General features: G+C 38.8%; 1 protein-coding gene across 3 annotated transcripts in view; it reads right to left on the reverse strand.

Moving 5' to 3' along the window:
• Positions 1–1,120: 1,120 nt before the first annotated feature.
• Positions 1,121–17,684, reverse strand: part of dennd1a (DENN/MADD domain containing 1A) — a 29,371-nt gene continuing 12,807 nt past the window's right edge. For 2 of the 3 annotated variants that reach the window (XM_032569003.1, XM_032569005.1), the window contains 14 exons: positions 16,260–16,360; positions 12,691–12,736; positions 12,424–12,525; positions 12,151–12,276; positions 11,722–11,823; positions 11,501–11,588; positions 10,361–10,401; positions 8,405–8,476; positions 8,129–8,185; positions 6,766–6,915; positions 5,424–5,488; positions 4,052–4,189; positions 3,624–3,864; positions 1,121–3,133 (listed from right to left, as the gene is read on the reverse strand). In XM_032569003.1, coding sequence (XP_032424894.1) covers positions 2,084–3,133; positions 3,624–3,864; positions 4,052–4,189; positions 5,424–5,488; positions 6,766–6,915; positions 8,129–8,185; positions 8,405–8,476; positions 10,361–10,401; positions 11,501–11,588; positions 11,722–11,823; positions 12,151–12,276; positions 12,424–12,525; positions 12,691–12,736; positions 16,260–16,360 — 2,379 coding nt within the window. In that variant the 3' untranslated portion in view covers positions 1,121–2,083. The remainder of the gene's footprint in view (positions 3,134–3,623; positions 3,865–4,051; positions 4,190–5,423; positions 5,489–6,765; positions 6,916–8,128; positions 8,186–8,404; positions 8,477–10,360; positions 10,402–11,500; positions 11,589–11,721; positions 11,824–12,150; positions 12,277–12,423; positions 12,526–12,690; positions 12,737–16,259; positions 16,361–17,684) is intronic. The other variant, XM_032569004.1, reaches the window with a different exon arrangement.

Raw genomic sequence — 17,684 nt, forward strand, 5'->3', positions numbered from 1 at the left:
CTGTATTTCTCATTTAAAATCAAATGTTTCCTTTGCAGTTATATTCATATATTTAGATGTTGATAAATTAATAAAACACCACTGGTCTCAGTAGACCAATATGGTTTTGTCATATCTGGATAAATTAATCACAAAAGGAGAGCATCTATCCAATACTTGATTATGAAGATTAATATCAGTGATGACCAAACACCACTCATAAGCAACATATATTTATACAGACACATTCATCATAAAAGGCTATAAGTAGAAATACGTTAAAAACCTGATAGAGTGACACATGATTTTATTCTGGAACCAAATAACAAAAACTTGTTTGTTTTTATATTTCTCTGCTCTTCCCGTTTACCTGTCAGAACGTCCAAATCTTCTTGGTGTTTCATGGCAAAAACCTTGTTTAGCTTCTGATGATATTGGTCAAATTAGATGAATATACGTAAACGTAAAGTATACGCTGAATTAGTCAACGTATACTTTATTGTCAATTCACCATTGACAATAAAAGACTACAAGGACTTTTATTACTTGCCATCCCCAGTGAAACTAATAACTTAAAAACATCACATGATAAAAACTGATTAATTTTCTGTTTCCACATCTTCAAATATGTGTGCAATTTGTGACTTTGTTTTGTTGAATATGAACTTGTGTTCTAATAAACTAATCCATAAAAAAGACAGCTGTAATTTTATGACTTTTTCTTGCCATGTCAACTTTAAAGACATTGTTTTTATGAGGCTTTGCATCTCCAATGAGCTTTCATATTTTGAAAGAGCACTTACTTAAAATATTTACCATACTTTTAAAATATTCAAACATTTTAATTTTAGAAAATATTCTAAAATTATTTTTAAAGTGAAATACTAAAATATTATCTTATTTACACTTTGCATCACTTTAGAGCCTTTTTTCCCTAAATTTTTACTAGAAAAGACCTACCCTTGGTACTTTGTCAAAAACTTGTATAGTCGATGTCAGTAGTGATTCTTCCTTTTGGCTGGAAGACCATTTATGGTTTATTTTCATTTATGGTGAAAATAAGAATTTAACTGACCAAAGAAAAAAAAATCTGTAAAACTTAAAATAAAAAGTTGTAGGAAGGAAACACACTATGCAAATGTAGTGTTTCAAAAACCTCATTTATATTTATTTATACAGAAATTTTAAAATGATCTTGGGGATATTAGTCTAGTGTAGCTGAGTGATTTTGCTTAAAATATTTGGTTTTTAAGAACAGAGGAAACATTTTCACAGGTCAAGTACAGAAGCATAAAAGGAAGATTCATCATGAAGGCCAAGAGAAAACAGCACAATATAAGAACCAACAAAAATATAAGCAAAACAATGGCTGGATGGAGGGGCACAACCATTTATAGCTACTCAACTATAGTGATATCTGGATGGTTAGCTGGAAAATACTGTGTGCTTTGGAGATCTATAGAGTGTTAATGTGATAGTACTAAAGTCTGGTGACACTAGAGGGAGCTAGAGGGGAAAAAAAGTGTGTTGGCAATTAGCAATATGCTACAAACTGTTTTTGAAGCGAAGCTGTCTTTAGATGGGATTTTACGCCACGGGTCCTGACGCAGAGCCAGAACCAGATACACTCTGAGCAGCAGGACAGAAGGAGTCTGGACGATGGCTGGGTGGCCAACCCACTTTATCTAGTCTGTCAGTTGTAGTGTAGAAGCCATACCACTAAGTCATCAGATGAACTAAGCACAACAGCAGTAGTACGATATTCTACAGTCAAAGAAAAGCTCATTATAGAGCATTTGAACCTTGTAATAAATAATCAAATCAAAAGACATTTCAGTTTCTGAATCCAGAAGATTTAGTGAGCTAATGAGCCAGCCATGTCTGAATTCAGTGCATGACCGAACTGCTCAGCTCTGAACCTAAGTGTGTTTAGTAAGTGTTGTTAACACAATGAGCTTATTCCTTCGGATTAAAGCTCACAGCTAACAGTCCCTGTTGTGTCTGCGTGTCGGGGTTTTTTTTGCCCTGTCACTCCACTGCAACATTAGAACAGCAAAAAAACCTAGACAAAGAACATTGTGTGTATCACATATGATGCACACAATTAGTCAAATGTTTCCCACTTCCTCCTGAGGTCCTCTACCTTCTTCTTCTGTGGTATAAGAGGTGAGGCCATATGAAGCAGGTCCCCAAAAGGATCTGGAGGGTTCTGATGTTCTTCTTGTGCCTGCAGAGGCTTTGGCAGCGTGTTCAAAGGTGTGCTGAATACACAGGCGGAATCCACCAGGCTGGAGAGGGCATGGCTGCTGCCAGAGGAGCGAGGCAGAGTACTGACTGAGGGGGCGGCCGCTGACGGGGCCAGTCCGTGGCTGGGGGGTAGGGTGGAAATGCAGGGGGACGGCTGTCTGTGGAGTCCTGATAATGTAGAGAAGGGCTGAGGCTGGGATGGAGCGTGGATGTATGGACCTAAAGGAGGACCATAGACGGCTGTAAAGGGATTTCCACTGACAGTTGGTGAGTAGTGCTGCAAAGACTGGGCAAATGGGTTTAGAGATATGTGAGGGTGAGGAGGAAAACGGGGGAGACTCTGTGGGTAGGGTCTGGGTGCTAGAGCTGGCTTGCATGCAGGTGATGCCCTGATATCTAAAGCATCTGGGAGAGCAGAAAGGTTAGTCTGTGCTGAGCTGCTTAAGGGGTCCAAAAGCCTGATCAGATCGACACTGTCCTCATCAGGTTGTGGGGGCCTCTGCTGGAGTTCATCTGAGGTCATGCTCAAAGCCTGCCGGAATTCTTCTCTTCCTGGAGTAGTTCTTCCTTCACCATTCCCTGAAGTCTTGTAACGCATTTGCACAGCAGGGGGCACCAGAACAGTTCCCAGCTCGGGTGTCTTCCTTCCGTGGGGTCGAGGAATAGTTATGTTACCAATGGCAGAGGGATCTAGAGAGTCTACTGCTATGCCAGAGCTTTCACATAGAGGGGAGCAGGACTCCATTTGCACTGGAAGTTGGACAGATGGAGGCCTGTCACAGGCAGGAGGCACACAGACAGGCAGGAGAGATGGCTCCTGGCCTAGACTGCCCAACTTGTTGTAAGGATTGGAGAGCTTGAGTCCTGGAAGAGTTCGGGAGTTTTCACTGATGCTCAGGTCCAGTCTCTGCAGGAACAACCAGACAAACAGAACACTGCATAGTTCATGTTTCACTACAGAGGTCAGCTAGATTAAACATAAACCTTCTGTTACTGTTGTTGCCTGCACATCTAAAATGTTTCCTGAATCATGCAAATGTGTTCAGTTTACTACTTGTGGCATTTAGTTGAAGTTTTTTACATAGTAAAAATAGATCTAATAATTTGACTAAAACTCAATCATGAAAATTTCACATCCTGCTAAAAGCAGGGAAACGGATGGAGAGAGAAGAGCTGACAGCAGAATCAAGAACAGTTCTAGACTTGTCAATGAATGGGATATTTCACATGAACATTCATTTAAAGCACACATGGTTTCTTTGACTAATCCTGTAAACCCAGTGCTTTCCATTCCGTTTAATTTCCTTTGTATAGTATTATATTGTGATAATCTAAACTTTTATGCAGCCTGCTGGGCTTTTCGTTGTTTATGCTGTAACTCCTAATGGATGGCTGACCTGGAAGGTGAACTTTGCTTGTAACTCTCCAAAGTCTTTCGGTGTTCTCAGGTCCTCCAGACTCTTAGCCAGGGTGATTGTTTGACACTCGGGTTCATCCTGGCATCCGAAAATGTCTCCCAGCAGGTTGACATTGGAGAACCTTTCAGTAACTGGACTAGGAGGGGCAGTGAGGCTTTCTGCCCCCAAACCACGATCATCTATCAACTCCACCTCCTTCAGGGAGCGGTATGGCTGTGGCCTGCAGACAGATGAAGACTTTTGGCTATTTAAGTCTTTAGTAACACAGGATTCTGTCATAAATAAGGTCCAAAGAGGTTTTGTTTTTAGGACATAATGCTAGCGATAGAAATATAGACATATTTCACTGGTAAATATGGGAAGGAAGTAGAAAAAGATTTATTTAAGGTGATCAAAGAGATGCATACAGAGGTGACCAGTCAAAAGGAGTGGAGAAAAGAAAACTGTCAGGAAAGCCAGAGATGGACTCATCATCATAATGGAGCTCGTCCCCAGATGAATCCTCTGACAGAAACACTGTATAGTGACGAGTAGGACGGACAGAACTACAGAGCAAAGACAGAAAAAGAAAATTTACAGTGCATCACACAGATTATCTAGTAAGTCAAAAAGAGACAGAAAGTAGAAAGGGACATTAAGTCAAGAAGGACCTGTAATAAATTTTTTTAGACACTGAACATTAGATCTGAAAACATTTTCTGTTAATTAGTCAGGCAATTTTTTAAACATGTAGTGTTTTTAAACATTTTTAGGGATTTTCCCCCTAAAAATGCATGTGTGTGAATCACTGCAACTAAGCTACTTAATGCTTTTAATTTCAGATATTAAAAATTGTACGGTAACACTTTATGTGACGGGGTGTGCATAAGACTGACATGACACTGTCATAAACATGACATAACACCTGTTATGAACATGAAGGAGTCTTTATGAATGTCTATGACTGTTGTCATGAAGTGTCATTTGGTAAATAATGACACTTTTAATGCAAAGTTGTTCTAAAAGTTGCATTGAAAGTCCATTAAAAGTGCCAACTTTGCATTAAAGTGTCATTATTTACAAAATAATACAAAGTTACCAATTGTACAATATAAACAAGTAACATTACAGATCCACCTCTCTACTTCTGAAGTCAATAACTGAAAATTATTTACATAGACTAGTAAAACTTTGAAAAAGAAAACTGTTTTACCTATTTTCAACCTAGAGTCTAAATCCAACCGGCTGAAGGGGTTCCTATTTCATATTGAATCTAATAAAACATTTGTATAATGTACCAAGTACATGATTAAAAGAACTGTTAATAAAAAAAAGACCAAATGCATGACTACCTGATTGAGAGGAGAATCATTACAGATGCACTCATTAGGGTTTCTCAGTTGATAGAGGTTAACAGAAAACCTGCCCACTCCGATTTTAAACCGATCATGACTTCTTTTTGTAGAAGGCATGAAATAGAAACATGTGATGCAGGTTCTTTGATAAGAGAAGTTTCAACAGAAACTGAATAAACATTATTTCAGCTTGGGTATCAAACCATATCTTTCTGACCTTTAAAAATGCATCAGAGGGAATGGAACTCTACAGACCTGCCAACCACCGATCAGAGACAACACTGAGAAGACAGGTCAATTTTGATCTCTGGTCTATTTCATTATTTCTGCCAAGTTCTGTCAGAACATTTTAGTAGTCCAGGCATCTTTAGTGCAGGTATTAAGCCTTTTGCCATACATACATTTTATTTTTAACTTTAATGCATATAATTAAATATATGCTTACTGGTCACAGCTGCTTTCCAGACTCATGTTACTGCTTGGTCTCTTTAATAGTGTTGGCGGTCGGGCCTGTAGTAATGACAAAGCAAAGGATGCAATTCCACATCAATATGCATAAATTCCAGTTCTCCAAAAACACAATGAACAATTTGACCAGAGAGAGATGGCTGAAGTTCAGTTCAGTGAATGCAGAGCTTGTAGTTGAACACAAAAAGTCATCCTTTCTGCAGGACAAGTCAAGAGAAAAAATAACAAAATATCCAGAATAATACCCTAAATCCATTGCAAGCTGATGGGGAAATAAAGCGAATGTAGAGAAGTAGCAAAACAGGAAAAAAAGTTCACAATTCCTTATAAAAAAAAAAATGAACTCACTGCTTCATAGTCAATGTTATTCATGTAATTAAAATGCACTTGTTTAAATGAGCACAATTACCAGAAAAATAATTTAGTAACTGGCAGAACAAAAACAAATATTTTTTGGATTCTAATTGCCTCTATTTTAGATCAAATAAGATGAGTCATCATTGTGGCAGACATATCCAAAAGTTATGTCAATTTGACAGTTTTATCAATTTTATTTCTCACAGAATGTCCCAAACAATGCCTAAGGTGGGTAAAAGGGGTCTAAATTGTCTTGATACAGATCTTACTACAGGATTGTAAACCAGGTCTTTCACTGGTCTGCATGAGGACAATGAGGATCCAGAACAGCTGACAAGGGAAAAAGATGACACTCATCATAGTGTATATGTATATGAGCTGATTCCAGCTCATATACAAAACATCAACATTAGTTTATCTGCATAAATCTGCAATGATCTCATGCATACCTCCTCCTAATAAACAGTAATATTCAGTAAATTAGAATACATGTCCTGATGAATCTTGTTTGTCAGATTAAAAGTACCTTTTGAAAATAACAGCACACTTTTCATTAAGCTCTCATTTCGGTTTTTAAAAATACTATTTTTATTGGTGTGATGTAACAATCTAGTTTTAAATGTCATGTTTTCACTGTAAATGAAAGTTGATTATAATTACCATAACAGAAATGAAGGCTTTCAAACATCCATCTGTGCAGAATTCATCTATAGTGATAGCAAGTTCCTAAAATAAATAGGCTTTTCAATATAATTTATTGAATGGGTTTGTACTTCAAAAGGCTTTAAAAGTGCCTTTATCTTCTATTTAGATTTCTTTTCCCTAAACAAAATATAATTTACGATATATATTAATACACTATTAGGCAGTTCAATTATACTAAATATAATCAAGCTTCATTATGCACTTTTCAGGACTATATTGTCCTTCTTCCAGTTCAGCCCTTGTTCACTTTAGCTCACCTGTCCAAAGTGCACAGTGACTGGCCTGTGGCCGTCCCATGTTCGCTCGGGTTCCTCCCTCATGACGGCAGCAGTGGAGAAAGCAAATTCTGCTGTGCTGTCATCATCGACTGCTGACCTAGGGGTGGTGAAGCCGTTCTCGCCCTGCTCCTGAAAATGGGAATCACATGAAGGAGGACTGAAATGCCCCTCGGGTAGGGAGAGTATGTTTTGGGTTTTTCTCTGTGTGTGGGTGTGTGTTGGCGTGTGTTTCAAAGAGAAAAACTTTTCAGTAAGGTCTGAGTATTCATATGTAGAAACTACACAAGCTTGTATAAGTGTTACTTGTTCTTAATCTTTTCAGTTTTATGTATCTCACAGAATACAGATGCAACAGGTTTCAATCTGGAACTTGCCTTGAAAACAGCACAATGACTGAATTTAGCAGCCATGTACAAACATAACTCACTGTGCTCACTACACTGTGCAATGCAGTGTAAAAACGTTTGATGCTACAGTACTTTAAACTGCATTTATTTAGATTATGGTAAGTAGTGTTATTATTAGTATTATTAGTAAATATTAGAAATAGTAAAACACCCATCCATCCATTTTCTGTACACCCTTGTCCCTAGTAGAGTCGGGAGGGGTGCTGGTGCCTATCTCCTGCGAACTTTTCGGGCGAGAGGCAGGATACACCCTGGACAGGTCACCAGTCTGTCGCAGGGAAACACAGAGACAGACAGGACAAACACGCACACATTCACACCTGGGGAGAATTTAAAGAGACCAATTTACCTGACAGTCATGTTTTTGGACTGTGGGAAAAAGCCGGAATACCCAGAGAGGACCCAAGCACGCACAGGGAAAACATGCAAACTCCATACAGAAAGACCCCGGGCCGGGAATCGAACCCAGGACCTTCTTGCTGCAAGGCAACAGTGCTACCAACTGTGCAGCCCTAGTAAAACATCATGTTTTATTTTCTTTTTGTTCTCTTACTAGAGTAGCATGTTTTTTTGTCCTTTTTTTTGTTTGTTCAACAAATGACCATGCAAACCTTGTATGAACCCAATGTAATTACAAACTGCTCCTCAAAATTCCACCAAATATAGCAGAAATTTTCAGTTATTCTCAAACAAACATATTATTCCTCCATCATAATACTCGTGGTACAACACTGGAGCAGTAAAAATGAAAACTGAATTAAAAGCATAGGGTAACTTATTCTGTAATAGATTTGGGTCTATTACAGTAAACACATGAGGAACATTGTTTACCTGATTGAAACATTTTGGTCTTGATAAAGATCCTGATCTGGCTATTGAGATTGGATCATACAATTTTTAGAACTCTTTGGGTAAATACCTACAGAGTTACATACCTTCTGCTTCAATCGGCTTTTGACTTCTTTGATGCGCATTTTAGCATGGTCCTTTGCCTGTTAAACAAACACAATTGGATCTTCACTGCCCTTGCAGTTTATAAGCAACTTAAAAGTTGAGTCTCAGGAGGAGGCAACCATTTTGTGACTTGTCATCATAATGTTGGCTGCAGCAGAATTAACTATTCTGCAGAACGTGTGTTTTTTCAAGCTGTTTCCTAATGACAGAAATATAATGCATTAAATGAATAGTTTTGAACGAGGAAAAAAACTTACAAACTTGTACACAGTCTTCATGGCTGGATTTGCCTTGGTCTTCACTGTTTGGAAGATAGCTCCACCCCCTTTCTGTTTCAAAACATTAAAGAGTTAGAGGTAGAAGTCACATCGTTAATACACAAAGTCTCACAAATGAAACATTACTGCATGAGCAAGGATGTAAAATCTCTAAATGCCTCCAGCCTTTATGTGATTAATTAATGGCTAAATAATCCATCAATCTAATGTAGTGAATAAAAACTGCACCCATACATATGATTGGAACCCAACAAGTATCCCAACTCTGGCAGAGGTTCCGGAAACAAGGAAGAAGTTAAGAGAAGCTGTTCTATGAACCAAAGCATGTCCTAAAATCCAGTGTACAACAGAATATGGAGGGCATGTAGGTCATACTATGTGCAATCCCAGGTTTTCAACAGCTGGTGCAAAAACAAAAATGGGGATCTTGTGCATTGCCAGGTTTTGGTTCTTAGCTGTCTCCAAGAACTTCAGGCCTACAGGCTACAACCTACAGGCCTGAAGTGCTACTTCAGGCCTGTAGGCTGGTTGACAGGCCTTAGTACCTCTGAGGCAGCATTCAATGAAATCTCTTTGGAAGCTATCTGCGCTGCTGCTTCTTGGAATCTCCCGATACCTTTGTGAGATTCTACACAGTGAATGTGGGCACTGGTTTCAATGGTGTTCAGGGTTTCCCCCAGTGTATTGTAAGCCTGGTGGCCATCATGCTTTCCGCTTTAAATAGCGTTTCACTGGCAATATTTTCCCGTAACATAAAATTACCCAGTAATAGTTTTACATTTCTTGCCTACTTGATTTTGTATCTTTTAATACAAAAACATGGTGGACCACTGATGGACTGCCCATGGACCACCTCGGCGAACCGACCACCAGTCTTAGCAAGTTTTCTCAGGGAAACCATGGGTGTTGATTCAGACAATATTGTTTTTTTTAAGAGCAGGCTCAAGACCCATCTTTTTAACTTCATTTACTGAACTGGATCATTTCAGCTCAGTTTATACATTTTCCATATAGTTCTGTGTTTTTCCATGTGGGAAAGAGGAGGGTAACGTTTGTTTTTATTTTGTGAGTATATTTTGTATAAATCTGTACAGCACTTTGATCTGCTTTTAGTATGAAGGGTGCCTTATAAAATAAAATAAGACTGACTGACTTGAAGAGAACTTGTTGCAGCGCTCTCTGTAAGGTGGGCACCATTTTCTTTTTTTTTTCTTTTCTATTGCGATTCCCCAGGGCTCTTGGTATTCATCATTCAACAGAGATGCCTAAAGCACTGTCAGTAGGGAGGAAATAGAACTACAACTATGACTGTAGCTATCATTATATGAATCCTGGATGAATCTTGGATGACCTGGATGACTGGCGGTCATCATTGTGTTTTCACGAGAAGATTAAGGGACTATGTCTGGAGGCACGTGATTATACCGATTCACTGGTACCACAGGTGACTTTGTTGGCATAAAATACTCAACTTGTGAATAAAGAATTAAAAAAAAAATTCAGTGCTTAAAGCACCGCCTGTGGCTGTCATCCAGGATTCATAGAACCATAATTACAGTCTTAACTTCCATTTAGTCCAACATCTGTGACTCTACATAGCTATATTCAGCAGAATTATAACATCCACAACTGAATTCTTCTTTCATACAGCACTGCAACCTGAGCTTGGGTCAATAAGAAGTTGTAAAAATAAACTGTTATTAAATGTTTCTGGGCTGTTTTATCAGCAGAACATAACCAATATGTCCCTTACCATGGAATAAAATACAAGGAATTTTTGTGGTGTAATGCACATTAAAATCAGCAGATACAATTACAGTGTGTGTTCATAACAGTCAACTGCAGCCAGTTATCTAAGGGATTTCACCAAGTAACTTGGAATTAGATGGAAAAACACATCAATATAACTAATGGATGTATGACAAATCAGCTCACCTTCACAGTAAGCAGCCACTGGTGGTAGGTCCTGTCACTGCCTGTGGGAAGGAATCAATGAAATTCATGTCAATATAACATGACTAACAATACAAAAAATAAGAAACATATTTCTTTAGTTCTGTGCCTCTCCTATATAAAAACACAGAAAGAGCTTCACTAGCCTTTAACCCTGTTTATTTGTTCTTATATAGAAAGAACCCCTGAAACAATGTTTCTGTGTCTGATCTGTCTCCCTCCACCCCATGTTGGTTGTTACAGATAATTGTTCACAACTGTAATTAACAATTTACTTTCACCCCATGCTTTCTCAGGAAGATGGATTTCAGCAAAGCTATTGACTTTGCTGAACTCTCTAGGGTGATTGTGAGTTGTTAGTGTAATTATTAGTGTGATTGTCTTGAGTACTACAGTATTATAACTCAGCCAGTTACTTTCAACCTACATGCAGATTTTAAATAGCTGCTTGCATAAAGTTATGTTGTCAATAATGCAGCAGCCCGTAGGCAAAGAGGTACAGGGAAAAATATATAGAAATAAAAGCCCTGACTCAGCAATGCCGATACCACCTCTCATACAGGCCAGGCCCTTAACCTGGTCCTCTCAGTAGCATGGCACAACCACCAGCAACAAAACCGCCTTTCACCATGCAGGAGTCTGCATGATTACACATGTCTGATGGGAGCACACCACTCAGAGACATGGTTCAAACACCCATACAAACAACACTCCCATAGATGACAGAGGTGCCATCTATGAGGGATGACCCCTGCCACACCAACAACAACTTTGTAGTTAATTTGAACGTATGTAATTCAATTTAAAGCTATTTATTTGACTTGATTTAATTATGTATTTCTGTATAATTTTTTTTTTTAAAAGTGCCTTGAGGTGACATTTCTTGTACTGTATATTGACCTTACATAACTAAACTGAATTTAACTTGAACTGACTTGAAAAGTAACCTTACATAACTTCTGTGACCTGGTTCCCCCCTTATATTATGGTAGCATTCTGGTAGAGGGAACATTGCGCAAAGTTAAGTTTAGAATTTAACTGCCAGTCTAAAGTCATTTTCACTGTTTTAAATGTCTGTTTCACACTTTAAACACAGTTTTGTAGAACATGTAGGTGGCTCACCGGCATACTCCCCCATGTTGATCTCGTCTTCAAAAATGTCATTGAAACCCTCTCCTGCATTTAACAGGTCCAAGCGACCATCAATGAACTACATTAGAAAAACAAAGTTTGGAAAAAGAAGATCCAAATTTTGCATGAGCTCATAGATTCCAAACCCATTGAACACAATTGATGTTAAAGGTGAGATTTGACAGGAGAAGCAGTGGGTGTTGTATTTATACCTGTTTAAAGAGCTGAAGTTGAATGGCATTCTGAAGGAACTGTCTCATGGCACTGGAGCGATGGTTGATAAAAGTCTCCTCGTTGAATGTTATTGGTTCCCCCTAAAAACATCAAAATATACAATTTGGGTCACACTGCTTGTTTGGGTCATGCCTAATTGTTTGTCTCTGTAACAAACAATTAGGTGTGAAGTTGTTGATGAACTATATTTAAACATAACACATGAACAACTTGATATCTAGATACAGAGAAAATAGCAACTCCAACTACCAAAAAATGTGATTCTGAAGGCTTCTGGTTTATGTAATAATTTGAGGAATGAAACTGGTTCTGAGTACGAAACTGGACCTTATAAAGAGTGCCCAAAGATAAACAACACGTTTTGTCTGGAAGCTTTATCTTTTAAGTCAAATCCATTCCAGACTGACCGCTTCAAACTGCAGAGCATTCCTGTAGCTTCCAAACAGAGACACCTGACTCTTGAGAAAGGCTCGAGCCACACCATCTCCCGTTGTAGTTGAAACTTTCTTCAAACGGCTTTTTAAGGATGAAACCTACATATTATAAAGTCACACTCATTAATACAAACTTTATGATGGGTTTCCACAGAATAATGAGTATTTTATCTAACAATGGTGATTTTTTAGTTTTGCCTTCCTGATCTCTAAACAGCCATTTGTAGCTGCCCCGGAGTTTCTCACCACATCATTGGGAAGGCTTTGAAGGTCATCATAGGGGGTTTCTAGGGTGTTAGTGTCCACATTTAAGAGGACCACATCATCCAGAGCCATCCCTTGAACTTTCTACAAAAACAACAGAAGCAAGTGGCACAGTGACATGATATATTTTATTTATGAAACAATTTAAATCATCTCAAAGCTAACACAAGCCGAGCTAAATATAATGCAGAGACTCAGATTGCTTTTCATGATCCAGTTCAAGTGGGCAATAAAGTCATAGACCACTACCTCCATCAGGCTGGAATGTACTCCTATGAGGAAAGGCATTGGGGCACTGAGGGAAAAAACAGAAAAAAAACCCCTGTTTATTTAATGTATGACAACACCTGAGACTATGACATTAAATAAACTATCAATTCCCATGCAGTTTAGTAGATCTATAGATCCATTCAACAAATTAGAATATCATGAAGTGATAAAGTCATTTTAGGAACTATGTCACTAACCAAAACACATCATGTACATTAATTATATACATATACATGTTTGTAAGGCTTTATGTCTTTTACTTATGATGATTTTCTACTTAGAAGTAATGAAAATATTTTAAATTAGAATATTCAGTTTTACATTTAGAAACAGAAATGTGAGCTTAGTAAAAATTATGTTTAATACCTGCTTAGGTTGTTTTCTTTTTCAAAAGGTACTTTTAATCTGACAAACTGGACTCACTGGGCTGTATTCTAAATATCTGAATAGTATAGTACTTTGTACCTTTCCACTCTAAAACATTATTCCTATGTGCTGGAGATCTCTCAATTAAGAGTCAGGTTTTTTTCCATCACTGCTGTGGTTTATGTCACAACACAAACATCACTTCAATACGCTCACTGTGTCTTCATCAAATGCAGAAGACTGCAACAATTACAGTCTAAACTAAATTTTCTACATCTGTTTCCAGTGATTAAGTGTTTTGTTATGGGGATGCCAAATGCATGACTTCATCAAAGCATGACTGTTATTATACCAGCCATTAATGGCTGACAGTAGGGACAGCTACGGTCATTTTCACACCTTGTAATCCAGGAGACCTGGTACGGTTGGCTAATCCAGATGACAGCTACATCTACCAATAACGTTTTGCTTACTTTATTTTTAGAAGTATGGCTAATTAGTTACGAGTGAAAGTATTACAACTTTTTTTGCAAGCTAGCAGATATCCAAATGGCAGAAAGCAAGCTCTCAGAGACCTAGTGGTACACCAGTCGCTGGACAGCCTAGCTTTCTGTCCACAGGTGCAGTCACCAATGGGCTTCTCATCAAAGAGGGGAGAAGAAGGAGTGAGTTGAATGACGACTGATGTTATGTCAGTCCTATTTACAGAATCAAGTTTTAGAGCTGTCCTGACAAACATCATAATGCCATTTAACCTTCTGAGTACTAAAATACAGGAGGCCTTCCACAGAGTAAAGCCTCCTTTGTCATATCAATGCTATGAAAACGAACAGAACATATATATATATTTTTTTGTTTTAAAGGTTTTATTTGTACAACCCCTGGCAAAAAGTATGGACTCACCAGTCTTGGATGAGCACTCATTCAGACATTTCATGCTGTAAAACAAACTCAGATCAAAAACATGATACAATATTAAGGTCGTTCCAAAGTGCAACTTGTTGGCCGTCAGGAACACTCAAAGAAATGAAGAGAAAACATTGTGGAAGTCAGTGAATGATACTTTAATTGACCAAACACAGGGAAATAAATATGGAATCACTCAATTCTGAGGAAAAAAGTGTGGAATCACTCAAAGTGGAGGTAGAAAAAAAGGACACACCCAGTCTATTTCCTTTCCCTAAATGGACACCTGCCCCAGATTAGATGTGCCCGTTAGTGTGCAGTTCAAAACACCTGCAGTCATGACACCTTGGAGGGCTGCTGGACGAAGTGGAGTGGTGAGAACCATGGCTCCAACAAGAGAAATGTCCCTTGAAACAAAAGAGAGGATTGTGAAACTTCTTGAGGAAGGTAACCCTTCACGCATGGTTGCTAAAGATGTGGGCTGTTCACAGTCAGCTGTATCCAAGATATGGACCAAATACAAACAGCATGGAATGGTTGTTAAAGCCAAGCGTACTGGTAGACCAAGGAAGACATCAAAGCGTCAAGACAAACAACTTAAGGCCATTTGTCTTGAAAACCGAAAAAGTACAACTAAACAGATGAAGCATAAATGGGAGGAAGTTGGAGTCAATGTATGTGACCGAACCGTAAGAAATCGCCTAAAGGAGATGGGATTTCAATACAGGAAAGCTAAACGAAAACCAGCATTGACACCTAAACATAAAAGAACGAGACTCCAATGGGCTAAGGAGAGGCAATCATGGACTGTGGATGACTGGATGAAAGTTGTCTTCAGTGATGAGTCAAGAATCTGCATTGGACAAGGTGATGATGCTGGAACTTTTGTTTGGTGCCGTTCCAGTGAGATTTATGAAGAGGCCTGCCTGAAGAAAACAACCAAATTTCCACAGTCCTTGATGATATGGGGCTGCATGTCAGGCAAAGGCACTGGGGAGATGACTGTGGTTAATTCTTCTATCAATGCACAAGTTTACATTGACATTTTGGACAGTTTTCTCATCCCTTCAATTGAACAGATGTTTGGTGATGATGACATAATTTTCCAAGATGACAATGCATCGTGCCATCGGGCAAAAACAGTGAAGGCATTCCTTGAAGAAAGACACATTCAGTCGATGTCATGGCCTGCAAATAGTCCAGATCTCAACCCAATTGAAAACCTGTGGTGGAGATTGAAAAAAATGGTCCACAAGAAGGGTCCAACCAGCAAAGCTGATCTGGCAACTGCTATCAAAGAGAGTTGGCACCAAATTGATGCAGAATACTGTTTGTCACTCATCAAGTCCATGCCTCACAGACTGAAAGCTGTTATAAAAGCCAAAGGTGGTGCAACTAAATACTAGTGATGTATTTTGAATGGTCTTTTGTTTATGCGTTTTTCATGATTCCATACTTTTTTCCTCAGAATTGAGTGATTCCATATTTATTTCCCTGTGTTTGGTCAATTAAAGTATCATTCACTGACTTCCACAATGTTTTCTCTTCATTTCTTTGAGTGTTCCTGACGGCCAACAAGTTGCACTTTGGAACGACCTTAATATTGTATCATGTTTTTGATCTGAGTTTGTTTTACAGCATGAAATGTCTGAATGAGTGCTCATCCAAGACTGGTGAGTCCATACTTTTTGCCAGGGGTTGTACTAGTGGCCTTTATTTGAGTGGTAAGACAGGAAAGTGGGTAATGAGAGAGGGGGAAAACGTGAATCAAAGGTCATCAGACGGTGACTTGTAACTGGGTTGACCATGTCAAGGACTAAGGCCTCCATACAGGGATCGTACTTTACTCGTGCACCACCAAAGCATCCTGCATATTTTTCACTTTTAGTAGTTTTGTCACTTTTTAGTTCTGTGTGACAGCAAACAGAACTGAATATTTCAACCAGACCTGGATTTATCATAGTACTTTCAAATTTAAGGCCACAAGTATGCATTTAGTTGTTTATTTTCAAATGTTTTTGTTGCACTAGTGGCTTTTACTAGTATGAAGACAGAGAATGAGCACAAAGAGAAGGGGGAAGACGTGCAGTAAAGGTCACCAAGCTGAGAACCAAACCCTGGATGGGTGTATTGAGGACTAAAAGCCTCCGTACATTAGGCACCCGTGCTTCCGCTACATGACACCAGAATTTCTTACAGTTTTCTTACATATTACACATTGTCCTTGGTAAAAATTTAGGACTGTTTCCTTACAAATTTTAAAGTTTCAAACTCACCAGCAGTAGTCTAACAGATGTTGAGGAAGCACAGGAATGTAAACATGTTGCCAGTACATAGGATACAACATGGCCGCAGACCCATGTACACAAGCTGTCAACTGGAGACAAAGATCAAAAACACATGTGACAACTCATTTTTCTACCCTCCTTCCAACAGCCATTTATGCATGATTTAAAAATACAATACATGTTTGTCAGTTTCATATGGGATATAAAACAGCCAAGAATGTAGAAAACACCTGCTTTCATCCATTATATTACTATCTGAAATCTTGCCACTAGATGTCACTAATTCCCCTTGCAATAAGTTCAATTCATATTAATAGCTATTTAGAAGTTCAATAGTTGGACTTCAACAATATTATTCATTTAGGTTGTAATTGTCACATACACTGCCTGGCCAAAAAAAAAATCGCCACCAAAAAATGGTCACACTCTCTAATATTTTGTAGGACCGCCTTTAGCTTTCATTACAGCCCACATTCGCTGTGGCATTGTTTCAATAAGCTTCTGCAGTGTCACAAGATTTATTTCCATCCAGTGTTGCATTAATCTTTCACCAAGATCTTGTATTGATGATGGGAAAGTCTGACCACTGCGCAAAGCCTTCTCCAGCACATCCCAAAGATTCTCAATGGGGTTAAGGTCTGGACTCTGTGGTGGCCAATCCATGTGAGAAAAAGATGTCTCATGCTCCCTGAACCACTCTTTCACAATGTGAGCCCGATGAATCCTGGCATTGTCATCTTGGAATATGCCCGTTCCTTTTGGGAAGACAAAATCCATTGATGGAATAACCTGGTCATTCAGTATATTCAGGTAGTCAACTGACCTCATTCTTCGGGCACACAATGTTGCTGAACCTAGACCTGACCAACTGCAGCAACCCCAGATCATAGCACTGCCCCCACAGGCTTGTACAGTAGGCAATAGGCATGATGGGTGCATCACTTCACCTGCCTCTCTTCTTACCCTGATGCACCCATCACTCTGGAACAGGGTAAATCTGGACTCATCAGACCACATGACGCTCTTCCATTCCTCCAGAGTCCAATCTTTATGCTCCCTAGCAAACTGAAGCCTTTTTTTCTGGTTAGCCTTACTGATTAGAGGTTTTCTTACGGCTACACAGCTGTTCAATCCCAACCTCTTGAGTTCCCTTCGCATTGTGTGTGTGGAAATGCTTTTGCGTTCACAATTAAACATACTCCTGAGTTCTGCTGTTGTTTTTCTTCGATTTGATTTGACCAAACGTTTAAGTAATCACCGATCAGGATTTTTTTCCGACCACATTTCTTCCTGGAAGACGATGGTTCCCCACCATCCTTCCAGTTTTTAATGATGCGTTGGACAGTTCTTAACCCAATTCTAGTAGTTTCTGCAATCTCCTTAGATGTTTTCTCTGCTTGATGGATGCCAATG

Source organism: Xiphophorus hellerii, chromosome 8 (assembly GCF_003331165.1).
Source record: "Xiphophorus hellerii strain 12219 chromosome 8, Xiphophorus_hellerii-4.1, whole genome shotgun sequence".
In the NCBI taxonomy this organism is placed as follows: Eukaryota; Metazoa; Chordata; class Actinopteri; order Cyprinodontiformes; family Poeciliidae; genus Xiphophorus; species Xiphophorus hellerii.